The following is a 24,341-nucleotide window of genomic DNA, read 5'->3' as shown; positions in this document are numbered from 1 at the left end:
AGGCTACCAAAAGGGTTTCTTTGGTTGAATTTGTTCAGGCCTGTCTCATTGATTCAGTTGTGTTGTTCAAGGCCCTGCAACCCGCTGGGGCTTCACTGCCTGATTCCAGGGCTATCTTGGCAGGCAAGGTTATCCTTCTGGATCTGGAAAAAGTGTACGGGAATGGGAAACACAAGCAGCGGGCCTCACTAGGGAAAAGCCTGGAGCATCATTTTTATTATATGCCACGTGTCTACTTGTAGGTATACAAAAACATATGCATTTTCATTCTTCAATTTAGTTGCAAGCATTTTCAATGTGTGTTGCACTAACCTGAATTTTTCTTTGATTTATTTTTAAATTCCATGTGAGCAGTTCAACCCAAAATATAGAATTTAGATCTTTAAAATTCCAGTACTCTTCAGAAATTTGTTTTCATGCAACAGATTTTGTATTCTTACATTTACATTGTGTTGCAGATAATTCAAATGAAATGCTTATCCTGCCTTGAACACCATAAATGTAATCTGAAAGAAAGTGAAGCTAAAGCTTGTATCTTAAGTTTCATATGATAGAAATATTTTGATTTTCTTTCTGCGGATTATTAACCTGCACCATTTTACATCCCCAGTTTGAGGCTGCATGGGCTCTAACAAACATAGCTTCTGGAACGTTTCTCCATACTAAAGTTGTTATACAAGCTGATGCTGTACCGATTTTCATTCAGCTGCTTAATTCCGAATATGAGGATGTGCAGGAGCAGGTATTACCTTTGTTCTAAATTCTTGTACAATTTTCTTTATTTTCAGATATTTGTTTTGGTTCTTTTACTATATGGCTGGAATTGAACTTGATATATAAATGTAAAACAGATTAGTAAAACCAATTTTTTTTGTAACTTTATTACATAAATTTGTAGTTAATTTGAACATACATGTAGGTAGGAAATTGAAGTATTGAAAGATTTCTGCTATTCAGGATTAAAACACTAGTGTTTTTAATCATTGGAAAAGTAATATCTAGCAGATGTTATATTTTGCTTTTTACATTAGGAAACATGCTTTTAAAAAAAAGACAAGGACAGCATAATCTGTCATGTTTATTTATCCTTCTATTGGTGCCCACAATGTTAACACTGTGTGCCTCAAATTTTAAACTTGTTCCAGAAGAATCTGTATCGCATAATCTAGCATATTTAAAAAGAAACTAAGGAAGTAATTCCATTAGAAATGGCCATAGCTTATAATATTTTAATCACTCTAACTGAAAATGTCACTTATGTAGACATGCCTTTGTTGTATTGTCTTCTAGGCAGTCTGGGCATTGGGCAATATTGCAGGTGACAATGCTGAATGCCGAAACTTTGTATTAAACTGTGGAATTCTTCCACCCCTTTTACAGTAAGTTTATAGCAGTTAACCATCAAAAATGTACATAGCTATTTATTGTTCTCACTGCTGCCAATGTTGTACTTAGTCCTTATTGCTGATTGATGGACTTGTCCCCTAAACCATCATTCACTTTCGTTGTGGTGGTGTTTTCCATAATAGAGCTTAGCAATCTATTTCAGAGTATTGGCACCACAATGATAAAGAAATGTCAGGTTTTGAGGTTAAGGTACCATGTTGAGAATACTCAAGTTCTCAGGATATTGCTGCTTTTGTCCTTTGGTGGTCAAAATGGTAATGGGTGTTGTTGATGTAGTGTTGCAGTGTAATATATCCAAGGGAATACAGTCCAGAGGGAATGAAGTAGTAAACAACTTTTCCATGCATGGTGCTGATTCTTGAATATTGCAGCTTTATCAGTCAAGGCATGATCTAAATAAATTATTTAGAGTATCAAGAAGCAATGTTTGCAGCAACTTTTTGGTATGAGGAAATGAGACTAGACTGGCAAATGCTATAAGGGAAGTGCATGGCTGAATTAATCATAGATTATTTTCTTTACTTGAGATCCTACAGAGCCATGTGTTGATTCTGACACATCAATAGTGCAACCCTCTTGTAGTATAAACTGTTTAGGTTTGTGTAGAAAGAAGTGCACCTTGTTCTCCTGCACTAATAGGCAGTGGTCTTGCTCATCAAAACTGTTTGAATGTGAGTCAGGGACAAAAAGCTGTGCTATGAAATGGCAGCTTAGGGCACCAGTCTAGATTTGACATAGAGAGGAGCTTGCCTTCTCATCTTCTGTCACATCTTTATCAATGTTCAGGCTCTGCAGACTTAGGATGAAGAAATTGGTCATGAAGGAATATTTGGTGAACAATTTTGAAATGTAAAAAGCAACTATTTTATGTAGGAGCACATTTGGAATGAGCAGTCCTTTGTTTCACCAAGAAGCCATTTATTTCTACAGACCACATGAAATAAATTGTTTTCTCTGTACCCAGCCCATTTAAAATCAGAATGTGTGGATGAGGCATTCTGCATTTAAACTCGCTGCTGCTTCTCAACAGTGGAAGCTAGATTAAATATAGCACTTTTCCTTCTCACACCCGCCCCACCACCCTCAGGTGTGTGGCAATCAATTCATTTTTTTAGATAACATTTGGGGATGTAAACCCAAATTGGTCAAATGCCCTTGCTTTCCATATTTACCTTTTGATTTGTTCTTTTCATAACCTTTTGTGGTGATTTTTATTTGAGAAAAATCCAACAGTTAGATCCATTACTCACAATAGTAATGTATAAAACATTTATATACATTGCATTTTTGTACTGTGGTTATGGTAGATTCTGACAAAGAAAATGACGCACTTGTGGCAACCTGGAGAACCACCACCTTATTGGTGGAATTATTTTGTGGCTTTGTATAAACAATTTGAATTGATCCAAGTACTAAAGGTGGCTTTTTGGTCCTGTTGTGGTTCAAACTGGCTTGAACCTGTGAGAGCTTGCGTCACAACGTAGTTGCTGCACAGCTTTTGATGAATGTTAGAATGATTCTAAATCTGTTATTACAGTAATTTCATTTCATATTCAATGCAAGTAATGGATTAGTGATGTTACACAGTATACATTGAAGTCGTTTCGAGTAAATATATAGTTATACATTGCTGTGGCTCTTGCGAAATGGAATTGATTAAAGTTTTTTTCTGTTTAATGCAAACTAATTTTATTTTACCTGCAGGTTGTTAACAAAGTCCAATCGACTTACTACAACAAGAAACGCTGTGTGGGCTTTGTCAAATTTGTGCAGGGGCAAAAATCCACCTCCAGATTTTGAAAAGGTATAGTTTGTCTTGTTTATTATAATTATGCGAGCAAACAAAAGCCTGGGACTTATCCATAAAGCAATTATATATTCCCACAAAACTGACAGCAACTTTGAGATTTCCATGCTAATGCAGATGTCCCAAAGTCACTGTCAGCTATGCAAAGTACTTAACAAGAATTCTCTGACAACGAAGTCTACTGAAGCAGCACAAAATTAGGGCTTTTTTCCAGCACTTGTGCTGAGGAATCTGCCTAAGCTACCTGTGCCAGGCTAGATCTGATGCAGTTGAAGCACCATCATTCATTTCAGTAGGGAGGGTCACAGATAAATGTTAATTCATTTATTTTAAATAACTTGAAGCAATCAATAATACAACAAAAATCAAAACCACAGATGCTCAATTTGAAATGAAAACAGAAAATGCTGACAAACTCAGCAGGATCTGTGGAAAGGGTGAATATTCAATGAAGTGAAAGAATTATAGTAAGTATATGTAGGGCATTATGATATATGTAGCAAAAGAGTGGACATTTTCTGATTTATGGAGAAATCAGCTTGTGTACAATTCTCAGGAATGGCACCCTTGTATAATTTGGGTACTGCCTCCACATTTCTACTGGTATTTTCAAAGATGAAGGCAGCACATTTTTCCAGAAATAATCAATCTGTTTCCTTGAAGTTCATGTTCTATGCCTTTATCCCATTGGCCATCCTTTAGATCGGACTCAGGATCTAAATTGGTCAAAGGAATCTCAATCTCTTCAATAGACTTAAAGCCAAAGTAAAATTATTCCATTGTGTTGTGGCTTAATCAGTACATCTCTCACTGACCATTTATGTTACTCTGTTTTAGGTATCGCCCTGTTTGAATGTGTTATCGAGACTGTTATTCAGCAGTGATCCTGATGTTTTGGCTGATGCCTGCTGGGCCCTTTCTTATCTTTCTGATGGACCCAATGAGAAGATACAAATAGTCATTGATTCAGGAGTTTGTAGGAGATTAGTGGAGCTTTTGATGTAAGCAACTGTATTTTGCTTTTTGAATTGTCTTTGCTCAGTTTTTGCTGCCTTAATATTTTCATTGACTTTCATTTTCTATCTAAAATGTACTTTTATCTAAATCATATAAGACTGGTTTTCACTGAAAAATGAATTGTCGAATGTGCTCCTTCCCACATCCCTATTCCCCATACGAAATCACAACTTGTCAAATTCAGCTCTTGAATTATATGCAGATAATTGTGAGTTTATGACCACATCACAGATAACTGTAGTAAGAAGTAGTCATTACATTAGGCTAAAGTTATGTTAATCTTGTGTAAATGTATAGTTTAATATAACTGTTCATTGTGTTATCTACATGATTTTTAGTCATGAAAGATTTTGATATTCAAATCTGTTTAAGCATATATTCTTGCTGAGCAATTTTTAACTGTTTTGCTTTTACATGTGGTGATGAATGTTATGCAAATTTATGCTGCATTTCTTTAATAGGCATAATGATTATAAGGTGGTGTCCCCTGCACTGAGAGCTGTAGGAAATATAGTTACTGGAGATGACATCCAAACACAGGTGAGAGAAAGATCAACCCTTTAGTTGGGCACTATATTTATTCAGCTGTTATTTTTATCTTCAAGCTAATTGTGCAAAGGGAAACATAAAAGCTAAAATAGTTTTAAAGTGCATTGAAGAACATCTGGATGGATCTAGACTAATGCTTTAAAGTGGCAGGACATGTTGAGAGTTGGGTAAAATAAATAAAATCTTAAGGCTCATAAAGATGCAGAGTACAGAAGTGAAGAGTTTATGCTAAGACTTCAAAATAATGAGTAAGCTGCAACTTGAGTATTCTGTCCCATTCTGATCACACTTGAGGAAAGATGTGCCGGTCCTAGAGAAGGTGCATAAAAAATTTACTAGAATGGTTCCAAGGATCTATTTCAGCTACAGTATTTGGAGAATCTGGAGTTCTTGAAGCAAAGAAGGTTGAGAAGGAGACTTGATAGTGGTGCAGAAGATCATGATTGGATTAGAAATGGTAAATTAAGAATTTCCCATCAGCGAATGGTTTGAGCACCAGCGTACACCAATTCATGGATAAAAGTCATAGTTAGGAGAGAGAAAACTCAGGTCAATTTTTTTTTAAAAGGAGAGGATTGGTCATCATCTGGAATTTGCTGTCTGTAAGGGTGGTGTAAACAGTCAGTCATGGCTTTCATGTGTGAACTGGATGAGTACTCAAGAAAATAATTTCCAGGACCATTAAGAAATGGTGAGGTGAATAGAACTGAAAAAAAATTGCTTAATAACAAGCTGGCATGAAAGGATGTCCACCTTCTGTGCTGTAGTGCTTCTTTGATTCACTTTGTTTACTATACTGCAACTTGCAATAACTAGATGTATTTTTTCCATACCAATTAAGTATATGCTCTTTGCCTTGCCCCAAAATTTACAAATGCCATTTTTAATATTTATTTGAATTTATTTGTAGTTCTGTAATTTTTTTTAAGTAATTGACTTCAAAGCTAACTCAATACCTAAGCACTTGGATACAATAGCAGTGCAATTAAATAGTGGGTATAGAGAAGAGTTTAGTTCCTACAGTGGCAAATAGGAAATTAAATTCAATAATTAAATCTCCAATTAAAGTTTTTTTATATAAAAGCAATATTATCATAAAATCCCATCTGGTTCACCAATGCCCTTCAGGGAAGAAAATCTGTCACCTAACCTGATCTAGTCTATGTCTCTTAACTGCCACAATTCAGGGGGTAAATAGGGTTGACAATAACTGCTAGCAATTCCACAAACATTTGAATCTTGAGAAAGAATGCATCTTTTTATTAAAAAAAACAAATGATCTAGGCTGATGTATCTGTTTAAGGGAGTTCTGTGTTATTTTGCTTCAGTTGAAATATTAAGCCAATATCTGTCTATTCTGTTTAAGGGGGATTATAATAAGAACACATCTTTGTCCTGGTGTTCTAGCTAGTAGTTCCTCTTCTCAACCAATGTCATGCAAATAATGTCATTCATTTCTTTGCTCAATTGAATTTGGTACAAAATGGCTGCCTGGTTTGCATACATAAATAATTACACTTCAAAATCTATTATACAAAAGGTGGTTTAAGATGAGTGAGAAGTGTAATGAAATGCTTAAAGGAATGTGAGTTTTTATGGAGAGGATTTTCCATTTCTGTCAGTTTTATAGCTAATAAAACTGTATTGTTCTTATTTGAATTGCAAGTAATGTTGCTGTTAGTCACAAAAGGCAAATGCCATTGCAGGTTTGGCATCCAGCAAGGACGCACTCATGCAGTTAAGCTTGTGATGTTTGATGCTGAAAATAGAAATGAATAGTTTCAGAGAAGCAGCATGCCAAATTTACTATTTATCTTAATGCATTACTTTGCATTCTGAAAAATAATTAGTTGATACAAATTCCTGTAGATGGTATAATTGCAGATGGGGATCAGGGTTATTGGGCAAATTGAGCATAAATGGGGTTGAAGACACAGATTTACTGAAGGGTCAAATTGGCTGGGAGATTTTGGAGTAAAAATGATTTTGAAGTCATGACTGGTGCAAGATTAATACAATGACATTTCTTAAGTGAGGATCTAGTTTTCCTTAAGGCTATTTTTAAATGGAATTGTATTGAAGTATTATTCTATTCTAAGTCAGTATCAAAATAATGTAATAATGCTGTCTAAAGTTGTGGGTGGGAAAAGAAAATGAGATCTATGGTGTAGGCTTAACACATGGACACTAAGTAACTCATTTTGTACATGTTTCTTTCTATACCTCCTTAGAGTTGATAGGTTTAGAAGGTTTTATTTGCATGCTTCACAAATATTTTGATTATTGCTTCACTTAGGTGATTTTGAACTGCTCTGCGTTGCCCTGCCTCCTTCATTTGTTGAGCAGCCCTAAAGAATCTATAAGAAAGGAAGCTTGCTGGACAGTTTCAAACATTACTGCAGGAAACAGAGCACAAATCCAGGTATTGTACTCACAAAGGTAATGCAAAACCTGTTAACATGTTGGCTTAATTTGGAGCCTTTAAGAACTTAGAACAGTTCAACACAGGAACAGGCCCCATGGAAAGATACTGAAGGTTGTTTTATATTGTGACTCGAGCAGGTTTGGGGATAAATTAGCAAACTCCATTTATCCTACACAGTAATACGATCCATTCCTTTTAATTTAACAACTGTTAAGAACCAAATGAAACCCACCAGTGACAGTTAAGGACTTGGAACAAAATGGTACTTGGGCTTAGAATTGCTTTATAACACTTTTATAGGTAGTAAATTAATTTTTGAAATGGAGGCTTTAGAAAATGTGGCCAGTTTGTGTACAGTAAATTGCCACAAATAGTAACATGATATCATCAAGATTTTTTTGTAGAGATGATTGGAAGTCAAGTGGTGGCATTGGACATCAGTGACCCAGTTCTTCAAAGAGACCCATGGGATCTTTTGCACCATTTTGCTTAATGTTGGGATCTTCAACAGTTCAAAATTGCTGCTGCTCTGAAGTATCAGCCAAGGTTTTCGTGCTTGTGTGTACAGTGCAAATCTCAGCTTTCCAACTTCAAGTTGGCTCCCCACATAGCTGCAGCTGACACTAGCTCACAGGTTGTTTCGGAATGTGCAGCTGTCTTGCAAATTGCACTGTTCAAAGTAAAACAAGTTTTTAACTGTCCCTCAAAAGAAACTTGAGCACCATTTTTAAAAACATGGTGAAGCAATGAAAGTTTCATACAAGTATTATCAGGCAAATTTTGAAACTAGGACACAAGTAAACCACTTAATATAGTTAGGAAAATACTATCGTAGGATACCATACCAGTCAATTGCCACTTCTGGCCAGTTAAGGAAATGGGGAAACTTGCTCTTGTATCTTTCCCGTGAATTAAGAGAAATGCATGAAATGCTCTGCTGGAGGACCCTTCGCAGATATCTTATCAGCTGGTACCAAGTAGTTTTATGGAGCAAATATTTCCAAAGAAAGATGGATATGTTCCATGTATTCATTTTGTGGAAACTCCTGGTTGCAAAAAAGAAATTTGTTGGCAATTGCACAGATCGCGCTTAAGGAGGAGTGATGAAAAGGTCAGATTTTTGCTTTGAACAAGCATTTCTTTAATAGTTTATGTAATGCATCCTAATTGGTATTTGTATTCTGTCTCATACTTAACAGGCAGTAATAGATGCAAATATTTTCCCAGTGCTAATTGATGTTCTTCAAAAAGCTGAATTCCGCACTAGGAAGGAGGCTGCTTGGGCTATCACAAATGCAACATCTGGTGGGACTCCAGAACAGATCAGGTAATTCTAACCAACAAGTGGGATGTTAAGTGTGCATGCCATTTCCCAACAATTTTGAGTTTTTAGTTCAATCATATGGAAAATTGTGTTTTTGTTATTTGTAGCACTGTTTTACAGTTTCTGGAAATTATTTGGTGCAGAGTTAAGCTTGGAGTCTAGCTAGTACTAGGATTTCCAGAAGGTATTTAATGAGATGCCATCTCAAAGGTTATTGCAGAAAAAAACAGCTTGTGTTGTAGAAAGTGTAAATAGAAGAGCAAAGGTATAGTTGCTAAATCTGCTGAGATGAGTAGGAAAATTAGTTGTGAAGAGCACGAGCCTGCAAAAGAGTCTAGATTTCATTAAGAATTGGCTTGCCCATGGAAGACAGGCTAGTGGTAGAAGTACGTTATTCTGGCTGGAGGTCTGTGACCAGTGGTGGTCCACAGAGATCAGTGCTGGGACATATATGACTTGAACAAAAATGTAGATGGCTTGGTTACGAAGCTTGCAGACAACACAAGAATTAGTGGAATTGCAGACAGTGAAGAAGATTGTCAAAGAATACAGGATATAGTGTAGTGGTTAGCATATAACGCTATTACAGCACCAGCGACTTGGGTTCAGTTCCCGCTGCTGTCTAAGGAGTTTGTACGTTCTCCCTGTGTGTCTGCGTGGGTTTCCTCTGGGTGCTCGGGTTTCCTCTGGGTGCTCCAGTTTCCTCCCATATTCCAAAGACGTATGGGTTAGGAAGTTGTGGGCATGTTATGTTGGTGCCAGAAGAGTGGTAACACTTGCGGGCTGCCCCCAGCACATTCTCAGTAACTCAAAAAGACGCATTTCACTGTGTATTTCGATGTACGTGTGACTAATAAATAAATATCTTGTATAGATAAGTTGTAGATATTGTCGGAGAAATGGTAGATTGAGTTTAATCTGGGTAAGTTTGAGGTGTTTCACTTTGGGAGTTCAAATGTAAGGGGAAAGTACCTAGTTAACGGCAGGACCCTTAACAGCATTGATGTACAGAGGGATCTTGGGGGTTGAAGTCCACATATCCCCTGAAAGTGGGAATACAAGTCGAAAAGAGTGATTTTTAAAAAAAGGCATATGGCATGCTTGCTTTCATTGGTCAGGGCACTGAGTTTGAGAATCAGGAAGTCATGTTGCAGCTGTATAAAACTTTGTTTAGGCCACAGTTGGAGTATTGTGTGCATTTCTGGTTGCCCCATTACAAGAAGGATCTGGAGGCTTTGGAGAGGGTGTAGGAGAGATTTACCAGGATGCAGCCTGGATTGGGGTATGACCTATGAGGAGAGGTTGGACGAACTTGGGTTTTCTCTGGAGCATTGGAAGCTAAGGAGAGACCTGATAGAAGTTTATAAAATTGAGAGGCACAGATAGGATAGACAGTCGAATCTTTTTCCCAGGGTGGAAGTGAAAAATACTAGAGGGCATAGCTTTAAAATGAGTTTAAAGGAGGCATGTGGGGCAAGGTTTTTTTTTACACCAAGTGGTACGTGCCTGGAACATGCTGCCGTGGGGTGGTGGTGGAAGCAGATATGATAGCGGTGTTTAAGAAGCTTTTAGATATGCACATGAATATGAAGGGATATGGATCATGTGCAGGCATAAGGGATAAGTTTAATTTGGTATCACATTTGGCACAGACATCGTGGGCCAAAGGGCCTGTTCCTGTGTTGTACTGTGTTCTATGTATGTAGATGGGTTAAGCGAGTAGGCCAGATCTGGCAAATAGCGTAATGTGAGAAAATATGAAATTGTCCATTTTGATGGGGGAGAAAAGGAGATGCAGAGGCTAGTATACAAGTACAGAAAATAATGAAGAAAACAATCAGTTATTGTATATTGTGAGGTGTATTGGATATGAAAGTAGGGAAGTTGTACTTCAGTTATAGTGCATTGGTGAAAGTTTTGGTCTTAAAGAAGGATGTTAATGCATTGGAAGCAGTTCAAGAAAAAGTTTACTAGGCTGATACCTGGAATGGTTAAGTTGGCTTGTGCCTGCTAGAATTTAGAAGTAAGAAAGAAGTTTAATCAAAACATAGGATCTTGACCCATCTTCACAGGATGGCAGTGGAGAGGATGGTTACTCTTATGGGAGAATCTAGATTTAAGGGTCAGGTTTAAAAATAAGGGGTTGCCCACTTGAGATGAAGGTAAGGCCCAATTTCTTCTGAGATTTGCGAGTCTTTGGAATTCTTTTCCTCAAAGGGTAATGGAGGTAGAGTCTTTGGATATTAAGAAAGTTCCCAGATGTTCCAGAGAAACACCAGCACTTCCACATGGAAATGGCAGCATTTCACTATGTGCCAGAATGTTCAGGGTTCCTAGTTGTGTGTGAAAATTCCAAATTTCTGCTAACATTTTGTCAACTATGCTTCTGCTGGTCCTTCATTGGCACCAATAGCAAAGCTCAAGTGCAGATGAACTTTAACCAGGGGATTTACCTGTGGAATCTGCACCAAGTTAGATCTGGTATGGAAGAAGTAATACCATTGATTTCAGTGAAGAATAATTGCTGCAAGGGGTTAAGGTAAGCATTATGTAATACAGGTAGTTCTATAACATGTTAGTTGTGTTCCTAAGAAATCTCATCTTATAGAAAATCATGTTATAAAAGCAGTTGTATCAATGGGAAAAGTGGGATTGGGGCTAGAGTTTCAGATTCGCAATAACAGTTAATTTTCCTGCAGGATTTTCAAAAATGTGGTTTTAATAACTATAAGTTTACTTTGCTACTACAAGCTAAAAATATTAAAGGTTGTATGTTATGTTTAATAGAGGTTTGTTGTACAAGTATCAATAGAAGCAATTGCTTGTCAATTTCCAAAGTAACTCTCCTAGAGTCATAGTCATAGAGCACGGTAACAGGCCCTTTGGCCCAACTGCTCCATGCTGACCAAGATAGTCCCATTTGCCTGTGTTTGGCCCATAAACTTCTAAACCTTTGTGTACCTGTCCAACTGTATTTTAAAAGTTGTTATTGTACCTGCCTCAACTACTTCCTTTGGCAGCTCATTCCATATACGTACAACCCTCATTTTTTCTTTTAAAAATAAGTTGTCCCTCAAGTTTATTTATTTTTTTTCCTCTCGTTGTACCTATGCCCTCTAGTTCTTGATTCCCCAACTCTGGGTGGGGAAAAGACTGTGTGCATTCACCCTATCTATACCCCTCATGATTTTATACACTTAAATGGCCTCCTGCGATTAAAACTGGCAGCTTGTGTTCTTTAGAGAAAATGGTGCCTGATTACCATAGGGCTAGTACCTGCTCGAAACTGCATTATAACCAATTTGGCCTGCATAATACAAATAGTGCTCCTAAATTATCAGTCGAGCTATATCCAATTTTTGCATTATATAAACAGGTTATAGCAGAACTGCCTGTATACATGTTTCTGAATTGTTTGTTTGAAATTTTAACTTCAAATTTTAGAACATCTTTATGTTTGATTAATTTTTTGAGTATCAACAATATTTAGGAACTGTTTTCAGCCCACAATGCTTGGCTTAGTCTTACCATCAAGAATAGAGCTGTTTTTGTACAGCTTTGATTTTGGGAGTACAGACTGTTTACATGGGTTATTGGTAATTTTGCCACTGACTGCAAAATTTAGGCGAATATATCAAGTTACTGTCTAGTCAGTAATTTTGGGTAATTTAGTCTTCATTTGTGTTTCAGTAACACCAAGCTCAAATTGACTCAAAATTCCACATATCAAATAAAATGCCTGAATACACAGCCATTTCTTATTGTTAATCAAATAAAACCTGTCCTTGTCCATGTTCTTGACAAAACTTGAAGTAGGATAATTTAGTGTTTTTTTTTCAGACCTGAACTTCAAGTTATTACCAAAAAGGAGTGTTGTGAATGCTTGTTATGAGTGGTTTGATTGTATTTGCAGATATCTACTTGTCTGGTAAATTCGGAACTTTGAGGTTGGGGGGGAGGGGGGGTGGTGTAGGGGAAGAGGGGGAAGAACTCTAGATTGAGAACTCAACTTTGAAATTAATGTTGTTAATGTCTTCCTGTGATCAGTTTGAGGATATGCAGATTTGCTTGTATGATTTGTTTGCTGAAAGCAGTTATTAACTTGAACCTTTTTTTCCTTTAAGGTATTTGGTAGAATTGGGCTGTATCAAACCTTTGTGTGACTTACTTACAGTCATGGACTCCAAAATTGTCCAGGTTGCTTTGAATGGACTAGAAAATATTCTACGGTTAGGAGAACAAGAGGCCAAGCAGAATGGAACTGGTATCAATCCATACTGTGCTCTTATTGAGGAAGCCTATGGTGAGAAAATTACAGAATTTGTGTAGAAGAGTAAATACATACCTGCCTCACTTGAAAGAAATAATTCTTGCTTATTAATGCTGGATGTAAACCACAAACAGATTTGAGTGTTCCCTCGACCTTTCCTAGCTTGATATGTTTTCAAACATTGCTGAATTAGCTATATTTAATAGGTCTTGAATCTGATTTTCAGACAATCACAGACCAATCTTTTAAAAGTTCTTCCAGTCATGTGGGAAGGGAAAGGCATTATTGTCAGTAACAAATTAAGATTAAGGGCCTAATTGAATATTACATTTTTATCTAATATTATTACAATTGTACTTTGCATAATGTCATTCATGTTACTCAATGTCAAGAACAGCTATAGTGCTGCAATGTTCTTCAGAGTGATGCATGAAAACATTGCTGAACCAGCTTCCATCCATCAGACAGTATATATGTTAGTATAACCATGTTGTAACCAAAGGCAACCTGTTGTAATGTGAAGCTATTGTCATTGCAGGAAATTGTATACAGAAATAATCTGGTTGCACTCGGCTTGTAACACCATTACATATTATATATTTAAGTGTGATTAAAATTAGAACCATGCTGCAAATGTACTTCCCATTTTTTTTTAGGGAAAATACACTTTTGCTCAGCATAAGTTATTTTGATAGCTTCTAGCATGCTTGTTGAAAATTTGCTTTTACTTGAGAATTACCTGTTGCCAAGATGAAGATTTGATCCTGCAATTGGTTGCTGCCATCCCTAATAAGGGAAGTACTATTTATTTTGGAAAAATTTAATTAGGTTTTACGCAATTTCACCCAAGTGTACAGCATTCCATTAGGTCAGATTTTTTCTGGTCCAGGCCTCCCCTTCACTGAATGGTTGTTTGCAATGTGGTACTTTCCTAGTTTGGATGTGATGGACCAATTGCATTGCCCATGTGCCATTGGAATCCAATAGTGTGGTCTCTGTTACAGTACCTCCAGCTGTCCAGAGTGTTCTTGAAATGCCCTAACAGTTGGCAAAGCCCTCCCCCTAGCTTTAAATACTGGACATGATTTTATAATTTTAAATCGGATATTCAAATATTTAAAGGTTGTTAAATTTGAAATCATTTTTACAGATGTTTAATTTACCTGTAAATGATTAAAAATGTTAAAGGGAAGTGAAATAATGTACAGAAACTTGCTCTCCCCTTTGCCTCACAATGCTTTGCCCTTCAATTCCCATTTGAAATTGATTAGGTTTCAAATCCTGCAAGTCTAAGCTGGCAGAGGATCCAAGAGGTGATCTTTTTAAACAATGCTAAGAATTATCCCAACAAGGTGGGCATCTACCACAGTCTGACAAGCCCAATGATTGAGCAAACTGACAGATCCAGCCTTCTGAATCTCAGCGCTGATTCTATTTAAAGCCACTGGTAATGGCCAGTGAGATCTCTCCCATGAAAATTACTTGAAACAATAGTACTACTTGTATATGACATTGTGATCTTTGTAATTTCAGGTCTGGACAAAATTGAATTTCTTCAAAGTCATGAAAACCAAGAGATTTATCAGAAGGCCTTTGATTTGATTGAGCATTATTTTGGTATAGAGGAGGAGGACTCGAGTATTGCACCACAGGTGGATGAGAATCAACAACAGTTCATTTTCCAGCAACAAGAGGCCCCAATGGAAGGTTTCCAGTTGTAAATGCATGATTGGTGAAATTGTCTATGATGCCACCATTGCACCATATTCATAACTACAAAGTCCTCAGAGCCAAAATTAAGAAGCTGTTGTAGTTGAGTTTAAAATTTAGGAACATTTTTGAAAGAGCAAAAATGTGTGACAGCTTATGCACTTTTCTATTTGCAGTTTAAGATGTAATTTAAACTGCGGCTGTTGATTTTCATGTTGCATATTTAATGTTCATTTAGGTATCTTGAGTCATAGATCTGAATTATGTATCTGAATTGCTCTGAAGAAAAGGTATTGGAGTAGCAGATGCATCAATATTTAAGCTGAAATTACAGCCATCCAAATAGTACTATTTCATTTAACTGTTTACAGCCCTAATTTAAGCAGAATACTTATTTATTCTTTGTTTCTAGAGCCTCAAAATACTGTTACAGGGTGTGGTTTCCTTTGTGTTGAATAATGGAATTGAAGTCTAAAACTATTTGACCAAAATTCTTTCTAAAATCCTAAAAGTGTATTGCTCTCATTTACATTTATAAAATGCATGGTTCGAGCAAATTTAACTTACCACAGCAACTTTCAACACTAGTGTCTGTAAACAGTTTATAGGTACCCCCCTGCTGAAAAATCTACCTCTTTGAATTAGGACACAATTGTTTAAAAGTTATTGACAAAATATTTGTTAAAAGTACAAGTTAATGTGAATGAAAACAGTAATTATCAGCATTTGCTAGTCTATATTTCAATATGAAAACCTGTAAATTTATTTATACTTTCTAGAAAAAAAATTAATAATTGCACTCTGAACAGGAGACTTGAAATTGTAGCACTGCTGACTATACATCATGTTGATAATTTCATTAGGTGTGTGTAGAATTCCCTAATAGATTCACCCAATAAGGAATACCTGATCAGAAGCAATATGCAAGCTTTGCTACCCCTCCTCTTTCCTCCTGCCCCCTCTTTCCCACTCCTGCATTTTCCATCTCCTTGCCTGTTAGGGAAAATGGATTAAACTGAGGGGAGATGTAATCATTTTCCAGTTTGTGAAATTAGTTTATTAACTAAGTATTAACATAAGGATTTTGAATAACCAAATAAGTGCTGATTACTGATTGATAATGCATAAAGTGGAATTTCACAACTAAACTGTTTGGTCTTGTATATTCACTTTATTTTTCTTCTCATAGCACTACTACTGATGGTCCCTTGAGGTGATATTTCTGTATACTCCATACAGTTCATTTAATTATGTACAAAATAGTACAGAATAACTCATTGTTTCATCACTAAATTGGTTAGTAGGTGCCTAATAAAGTTTTAAAATAATGCTGATTAGAAAATAAGGTCATGTCACCACATTAACATTAAAGAATGAAAAATGGTGGCAAAAGTGATCCTCGAATCTTTTATTTGTATTCTGCAATTTAAAATCACAGCCACAGTTTCAGATGCTATTCCTTCGGTGTTGCAGCAGCATTAAAATTTTCTTTCTATCAAATATTTAGGACCTGCAATGGACAACCTTTGGTGTGAAGAATGTTGTACAATGATTTTGATTTTTTTGTAAAGAAAATTTTGAATTGTGCCCTTGCAGGTTCAGTGTAAATATGCAAACATCACTACTTTCATGTTTCTTCCCTACTAAAATCCATTGTTTAAAATGGGAGATTCCATTGTTTAATGATTCAGAAGACAACAATTTTGATTAAATGTTAAGTTCATAACTTAGTTCTATCCTGTACTCAACACAGATTTTGATTTAGAAATTCTCACTATTGTGTATTTTACTGCTTATCAAAATTTAAAGTTAATTTTACTGTTGTACCATGTTAGACTGAAAATAGGAAGGATAGTTAAAAATGATTGGTGATATTAGCAGATGAGTGCTTAACATGTTAATGGGACACCCTCTTGCTATTTTGAAGGAAGCCCATGTGTCATAAATGTGTTATTAGTCATTCACATGTTGCCAACAGTAATTCTAAAGAGAAAGGGAACAGATTGCTAATCTGTATGGTTTGAAAGTATAAAACATGCCAAATTTGTTGCATTATAATTAAATGTAACTGCTGTACAGTGGCAAGTGTGTATATAAAGAAATAATTATTTGGAAAAACTTAAAATACTCCTTGCTCCATTACTAAAATATAGTTATAATTAGTGACATGTCTATATCAAAATGACAGTTTCCTGTAAATGTCTTGATTTCTTTGCATTGTTTTTCACTACAGCTGATGCTTTTCAATGAAAAGTGTCATTTGTAATACATGCCATTCATTGGTTGAGGGGATTTTTTTTAAATTGCAGTTATAGCTGAAAGCTTGAATTCAGCTAAACTCTAGAAACTTATAGAACAGCAATACAAACTTGCAGTGTCAGAAATGTTTGCACATACTGTTTTATGCATGGCTGTTTCAGTATAGTTACAGATCACCAATGCTCCATGCATAAAGTTGATTACAGTTGTGTCACTGCTTTTGAAAGATTACTTAAAAAATATTTCATTTGCACAGTATTTAACATGACCAAATAGCTTAAAATCTCTAACAGTATTATGTTGAAAATATTTTTGCCCCAAGTTGATATTTGATGGTAAACTTCATGAGGAATTAATCTGACTGGGATAAAACTATGTATATAAAAAATTCTATAAAGGGATACTTTCTATTTTGTCTTAACTGAAATGTTCTCCTTTTGCTTCATTTATAGAGTTGTTTTGCTTAGAACCCCAGTTGGTATCCCTGCTTATAGAATTGAGAATTCACAATGCAAGTGCTGATTTGGCAGTAGCCAAAAAAAAATTGTAGCATTGTGTTGTAGCTTTTGTTTGCTACATTAGCCACGTGTCAAACTCAATGCCTGACTTTGAGTTAAACTTTGTATTAGCTACCTTGCTGCATCTTGCAGTATGTATGTTGTTATACAAAATAATGTGAACCTGAAAACTAATACTGTGCTAGATGTATCAGCAGAAGTATTTAAAAGCTTCATTTATTAAACAACAATTACAATACATCTATACCAGCAATAGTTGCATAAATCATGATAAGTTTCTAAAGAACTGAAAAGTCTGTTCTAAATTAACATATCTGCATCATTAAAGCTAATGTTTTTGTGTGTATGTGTATATATTTTTTTACAATGACGAGAGCTGTACAATTTGACATGAGTATATTCATTCTTTTGGATCTATTTTCTTTCATTTGGAATTACTACTATTTCTACTGTTGCTGGCAACAGCCTTGTAACCAACAGTCCTGAAATCCCTTTCCCCTTATTCTATCCTCCCCATTCTCTAATTTGAATTTATGAAATTTGTGTTGGAACAAAATTAAATAGAAACATTAAGTCAAAATCAGCAAGGGTAAATACCATGCAAAAGATTTCCAATCTGTTTTGTGCATTTTGTATATGTGCAAAGGATGTTGCATTTTTTCCTTCCACTTTTGGACTGGGGAATAGTTTTCTAGTGAATATCTTGCAAGCATACACAAGCTAATTGATTATTCAGTTGCATTGAAGTGTATTGGATTTGGAAAATATCTGGAAAGCAAAAATAAAATCCATTCACATGACTTTGATTTGGTGTTTAACTCCATGTTTTCAGTTGTAATTAAGTATGTCTGTTTTTGTGTTATGTCAGTGGTTTAATCTTTTAAAGAAACACGAAAGAGACTAAATTTCTACAATTAGGTGTGGAAAAGCCAAAAGATATTTATTTTTGACTTGTGATATAAGCACTAATTCTAATGCATATATTTTTGGGAAAAAAAAGGGATTAATTCTGATCCTATTGAACTTACATTTGCAACAGGTTGCCTACCTTGTAGTCTCTGAAAAGCCCTTGTATAATGTCTCTATCAAATTCTTTGGCTATCAATTATTTTGACTATATGGCAAATTAAATGCAGTCTTTATACAAACAGCCAATTATTTGGATACACCTCCCAAACAACATACAAAATAAACAGTTGATCTGCTTTTGGTGATTCAGGAAAGGAATGTTAACTGGAATATGGGGAATTTCTTGCTCTTTAAGTGGTACCATGGGACCACCTTAATTCTGTCATTTTTTAACATCTCACCTTAAAGGACTTAATTACGGAGCACTCCCTTCCTGAGGGCTGTGTGCTCATTATGTCCTCATAGGTTATGTGCTCAAATTGCAAGGTTTGCTATACAATGAAAACTTGTTTTTCCTTGGCATTTGCATTTGTTGTTACTATCTACATATGCTTTATTTATTCTCAATTAATCCTACTGTTATTTTCTTAGATTTTTCTAGACTTAAAAAATAATTTTAACTGGTAGGTCCATGGTCTACTCCCATGGTTAAAGACCATTCAATTTATGGACAGTATATTAGTGAAGGGTTCTTTTAAAGATTTGCAAGTGTTGAGGGTAGATAAATTTAACACCATACGTGGAAGGAAAAAATGACTATCAAAAGTAATTTGCTCCTGTGGATTAGGAATTTTTTGGGGCATAATGCAATAGTGTAATTAAATATGGCTAGCGTATATAGATCTGGGTTATAAATTTGAGTTAATCACCTCTGCTGCCAGTTTCTACCTTGGAATTGAGAAAGAACTTCAATCTGCTTTACAGTTTCTTTTTACAAGATTATTTGGATTTAGCAGCAGAAATAGCCATTGAAGCTTCCTGCTCACGTCGAGCTTCTTCTTTCCATTTTGCCTTTTTTGCTCGATTCCAGCTGGCAAGTGATTCGTGCCGTTTAGCAGCCTGAAAAGTGCAAAGAATACAAGGTGAACAAACCCAACGATTGTTCAGTGGAACAAAAAAACTGCAGCTGCTGGAAATCAGAAACAAACACAATTTTGGAAATGTACAGCAGATCGGGCAACATCAGTGGGGAAACTCGATGTTTTAGGTCAATGATTCATTATCAGAACTAGAACACAAAACAAGGGCGTGAGCAGGTTGGAGAGGACAGATGTAATGTCTGTGATTACGGTGAAGACAAGTTGTCAAGGTAGCAATTACTTTATATTTTAGAAGTTAGAAATGAGCAAAAAGAAATGGGAAGGTATGCCAGTAGGGAAAGTGGAATGGTTGTTTAGTATTTAATTTCATGATTCAGTGCGAGAATCTTTAAATTCTGACTTTCGTATCTCCCATAAAGATATGTTCTATGTCTCAGTCTATACTGCTTATATAATAGCTAGAGGAGTAGTCAAAGAATGCTAATGGGTTTGGAGAAATTTCTTAATTATTTTAACTAAGGCATCAACCATTTAAAATTTGTTTAGATAGATTTTTAGCATACAAATGTGCACATTCTTAATATTTCTTTGTACTTGGTGTATAAAAACATAAGACCAACCTGAATTTTGCTGTCCAATCTAGTCTTCACATAATGTAGGAGCTTGCTTATACTTAAGTTGAAAACTCTTATTAGTCACCACCTGATGCCGTGTGTGTATGTTGGGAGTGGGGTGTATGAAGCCAGTAGGTGATATTTGGAATGGGCAAATAGACTACACCCAGAAATGGTCTCTATCACCTTCCTTAATATCAATGTACAAACAAAAGTGGAAAAATGAAAGTGAAGTTCAAATTTTGCAGCTTGGACAAAAATAGGAAATTACTGACTGCCTTTAATGAAATGGAGTAAATCCAAGCATGACTGTAACAAAGAATATTTCCTCTATTCCATTAAAATGCAAGAATATGACAAATTATCTGAAGGATGCCAGGTGAGTTTAAAGTTTTTGTATGTAAGAACTAAGTTCATATGGTGGAGGGAGGGGGTAAGAGGGTAATGTTAGAAATTTTAGCCTAATCCATTGGCAGAACATGACATCTTAATGGGGAACTGAAGTTCTCACCAGAAGTCCATACATAATTTAGCATATAAGTACACAAAACTTAAATGATTTCTTTCATACCTGTTTTCCAGATGCAATCATGGCAAAACAGCCCAAAATGGTCAAACCAATCATGATGTAGCAGGTCTTTATTCGAGCCCTGTTTCTTGCTGCATTCAGCATTTGAAATCTATTAAGATCAAAGTGAAAGATAATTTTAAGCTTGCACTTTGATTCAATGGAAATGCACTGTACCATCTCGAAGTTACTTTGATAGCTTTCCTTCCCTCTGGATATGCCATTCTGAGAATGATGCGTTGCCCTTCCTTCAGTTGTTAGAGCAGAAGCCTGGATATCTCATCAATCTGACTGGTAGCACTATCATCACAGGCATTCAAATGATTCAAAGAGGGGCTATTCAGTTTCCTCCCCTCTGCCATCAGATTTCTGAATGGTCCATAAACTCTACCTCGTTATTCCTCTTTTGCACTTTTTTTGGTTGCAGTAATTTCTGTCTTGCACTGTACTGCAAAACAACAAATTTTTATAACATAAGTCAGTGATGATAAATTTGATTCTGAAAGTCTTTCATAGTGTCATAACATGTAAACTTGCTTACTCTGCAAGAACAAAAACCACTTGTGTAGTTGCCAGAGTTGGATTTCAGCAATTGCAAAGCAAGAGATCTGTCACGGTTGCTGCTACGAAAGGATGGCAAGTGTAGTCTTCCAAATGGAACAACTGATTTTGATGGTATACAGCTGAAATATTCAGGCCTGATGACTCCTAGTCATGATCCGAAATCTGCCCTGCATTGATTGATTGTGGAACTGTACGTATGCTGTAATTTAATCAAAGTTAGCCAATATTGTTCTTCAAGCTTTATTTTGTCGTGATGCCTACTTAACCAGCTTGAGTGGCTATTTCCATTATTTTAGATGTAGTTATGGTGTATATTCCAACAACTATTGTAAGTTGTGTCAGTCAACCATAGAGTGATGATATTTTACTTTTCCCCAAGTTGTTATTTTGAAAAAAGTTGATGTTTGAGTTATCCTTTGAATTAATGCTTAGATTTTAAACTCCATGCAATTCATGTCTGTCCCAATTTTTTGAAAGGGATTTCCATTTAAATTCTTTCCTCATTACTCTTGCTTTTTTAAAAAAAAACTATGAATTCTGCTTCTACCATTGTAGTAGAACATCCTAACAACCCAACATTCTAGTAATGTTAACTGTGCCATCTGGTTACCGCCTCACCAACCAGTAGAAAGTTTTTTTTTCTGATTTGCTTCCAAAACCTCTTATAGAATCATAGTTGTACAGCACAGAGATGGGCCCCTCAGCCCACCATATCCATACTGACCTTTTTACCCACTAGTCCCATTTGCTCAAATTAAGACTGAATCCATCTATCTGTTGCCTATTTAAGTGTCTGACTAAATGCCTCTTGAACATAGTAATATTTTTACCAAAATTTTTATATTTATTTCAAGCAATTCTAACTTTTGTCCTGAAATTTTTTTTTGACACTATTGATTCTAAAATTCTTTCATATTTGGCAGAATAAAAACCCAAGGTTAAGTAAGAAATATTTACAAAAACTAAAAAAGTTTTAAATATAATTTAGATTATATTATTGGGCAATCAATATTAGATATTTAATTTTTTGGATACAAGATTCAGATATAATTCAATGCCCCAAGTGGGTACACCTTAAGTCCCAATCAGTACTTGAATTTTCATTAGTTTCTATTTTAGGAGCTTCACTCCCTTTTGCACTTAGCAAATTAAGTAAACATATGATTAACCCAATTGTTAAACATACAATACGAATATGGTTTCAATTTTGTAAATTTTTTGGATTGAATAAAGTTAATCTGTCAAGTCCCATTCAATCTAATTTTTTCTTTCATCCATCCAGAATTGACTCAGTTTTTTCCATATGGAAAAGGAAATAGTATGTTTTCGTGATTTATTCATTGATAATTGTTTTTCATCTTTTGAACAATTGTCTAACAAATACAATTTGCCTAGATCACACTTTTTTTGATATTTGCAGATTAGAAATTTTTTAAAAGCTACTATACCCTCTTTTCTGACACCTTACAAAACTGAAATTACGGGAAAAAATTTAGGTTTTAATCCTTGTCAGAAGGGCTTGATAGCAATAATCTATCATCTAATTATGAAAATAAGTCCAGAACCACTGGACAAAATTAAGAATGAATGGGAAAGTGAACTCCAGACATCTTTACCTACAGAGACTTGGAAGAAAATTCTTCATTTAGTTAATACATCTTCAATGTGTGCCAGGCATTCTTTGATACAGTTTAAGGTAGTTCACAGGACCCATATGTCAAAAGATAAGCTAGCTCGTTTTTATCACCATATAAATCCTATATGTGACAGATGTAAATCGAATGTGGCTTCTTTGACACACATGTTTTGGTCCTGTCCTCTTTTGGAAAAATATTGGAAAGATTTTTAACATTATTTCAAATGTATTGAAGATTGATTTACAACCTCACCCTATCACTGCAATTTTTGGATTACCAAGGATAGAGTCTGGCCATCTATCTGCTACTGCTAACTGTATGATTACCTTTGTTATATTAATGGCCAAACAATCCATTTTGCTTAAATGGAAGGATCCAATACCCCCTACTACTTTTCAGTGGTTCTCTCAAACTATATCATGTTTAAACTTGGGAAAAAATTAGGAGTGGTACTGTTGATCCTTCGCTTAAATTTGAAGATATTTGGAGTTCATTTATTCAATATTTTCACTTGATATAGATCCCCTTGTAATAACCTTTCAATTTAGAGGAACGGAGTTGACGACATAATATTGCTCTGTTTCTATTGAGAAATTTTAGTCCAGTTTTTTTTTTCCTGTCTTTTTTTTCTGAAATTTTTTTGTTTAGCTTAGTTTGGTTTGATATAGTGTTTATATTTTTTCTTATTGATTTGGGGATTTTTTCTTTCTTTTATATTTATATAATCTTTTTCTTTCCTTTTTATATTCTTTTACTAAGAGATCGTTGGATCTACAGACTTTTTTATATTTTATTGTTCTTCATGATTATCCATGCCATGATTGTTCTCCTGATCTTTGTATTACATGTACAAATATTGATGTTATATATTAATCTGTATTAATTTGAAAACTAATAAAGATTGAAAAAGAAAAGAAACATTGTATTTTTTTAAAAAAACTTGCCAGTCAAATCAACTTTAAAACTATCACTTTAAACCAATGCTCTCTTGTTTTTGACACTATATCAGGAAAAAAAACATCTTGATCTATTGCCTCGCATAGTTCTCAGGTCCCACCTCTGCCTCTATCACTCCAAGTAAAACAAGCCCGTCCTCTTAACCCTCAAAGCAATCACACCTTTATTATAGTGTGGCAATCAGAACTGCACACAATTATCAGCCTAACCAGTATTTTGTAAAGTTGCAACATAATGTCCCTTGTATTCTATGCCCTGACCCATGAGGCAAGCATGAAATATGCCTTCTCCACAAACTTACTGACTCGTTGCCACTTTCAGGAAACTATGGACTTGGACCCCTAGGTATCTCTGTTCATTAATAGACCATTTACTGTACATATCCTATCCCTTTGACTTCCCAAAATCCATCATCTCACACCCATTGCCCAACTTTCCAACAGATCTCTATCCTGCTGTAGCCTTAACCTTCCTCACTATCTAAAACATCAGTTTTTTTTGTCTTCTGCAAACCTTTTAATCATATCTTCTACATTCCCACTATATTTATAATTTAGAATATTTGATCAGATCTTCTACCCTACTTTGAATGAAAAGAACCCTAGTTCTTTTTTAATCCATCCTCGTGCCTCTCAAATTTTAGCTTCTTCATGGGCTAGATGCATATCCTTACTAAGGAACCTAAAATGAGTAAATAGTTGTACTTTTCCACTGCTTACGGGGATTGCCAGTCAAAAAATCATGATCATTGAATAATTGAGTTGTC

At 35.4% G+C, this 24,341-nt stretch overlaps 2 protein-coding genes across 2 annotated transcripts in view; one reads left to right on the top strand and one right to left on the bottom strand.

The window, feature by feature from the left end:
- Positions 1-18,086, top strand: part of kpna5 (karyopherin alpha 5 (importin alpha 6)) — a 31,982-nt gene extending 13,896 nt beyond the window's left edge. The window contains exons 6-14 of the mRNA XM_052024260.1: positions 611-742; positions 1,291-1,379; positions 3,112-3,211; positions 4,052-4,215; positions 4,693-4,771; positions 7,077-7,202; positions 8,405-8,532; positions 12,654-12,832; positions 14,333-18,086. Coding sequence (XP_051880220.1) covers positions 611-742; positions 1,291-1,379; positions 3,112-3,211; positions 4,052-4,215; positions 4,693-4,771; positions 7,077-7,202; positions 8,405-8,532; positions 12,654-12,832; positions 14,333-14,520 — 1,185 coding nt within the window. The 3' untranslated portion in view covers positions 14,521-18,086. The remainder of the gene's footprint in view (positions 1-610; positions 743-1,290; positions 1,380-3,111; positions 3,212-4,051; positions 4,216-4,692; positions 4,772-7,076; positions 7,203-8,404; positions 8,533-12,653; positions 12,833-14,332) is intronic.
- A 112-nt stretch (positions 18,087-18,198) lies between these two features.
- Positions 18,199-24,341, bottom strand: part of LOC127574832 (protein FAM162B-like) — a 34,949-nt gene continuing 28,806 nt past the window's right edge. The window contains exons 3-4 of the mRNA XM_052024261.1: positions 20,421-20,529; positions 18,199-19,254 (exon numbers count right to left, since the gene is read on the bottom strand). Of these exons, the coding sequence (XP_051880221.1) occupies positions 19,135-19,254; positions 20,421-20,529 (229 nt within the window). The 3' untranslated portion in view covers positions 18,199-19,134. The remainder of the gene's footprint in view (positions 19,255-20,420; positions 20,530-24,341) is intronic.

The sequence above is a fragment of the Pristis pectinata genome, chromosome 10 (assembly GCF_009764475.1).
Source record: "Pristis pectinata isolate sPriPec2 chromosome 10, sPriPec2.1.pri, whole genome shotgun sequence".
Taxonomy (NCBI): domain Eukaryota; kingdom Metazoa; phylum Chordata; class Chondrichthyes; order Rhinopristiformes; family Pristidae; genus Pristis; species Pristis pectinata.
This window is presented reverse-complemented; position numbering and strand designations above follow the sequence as displayed.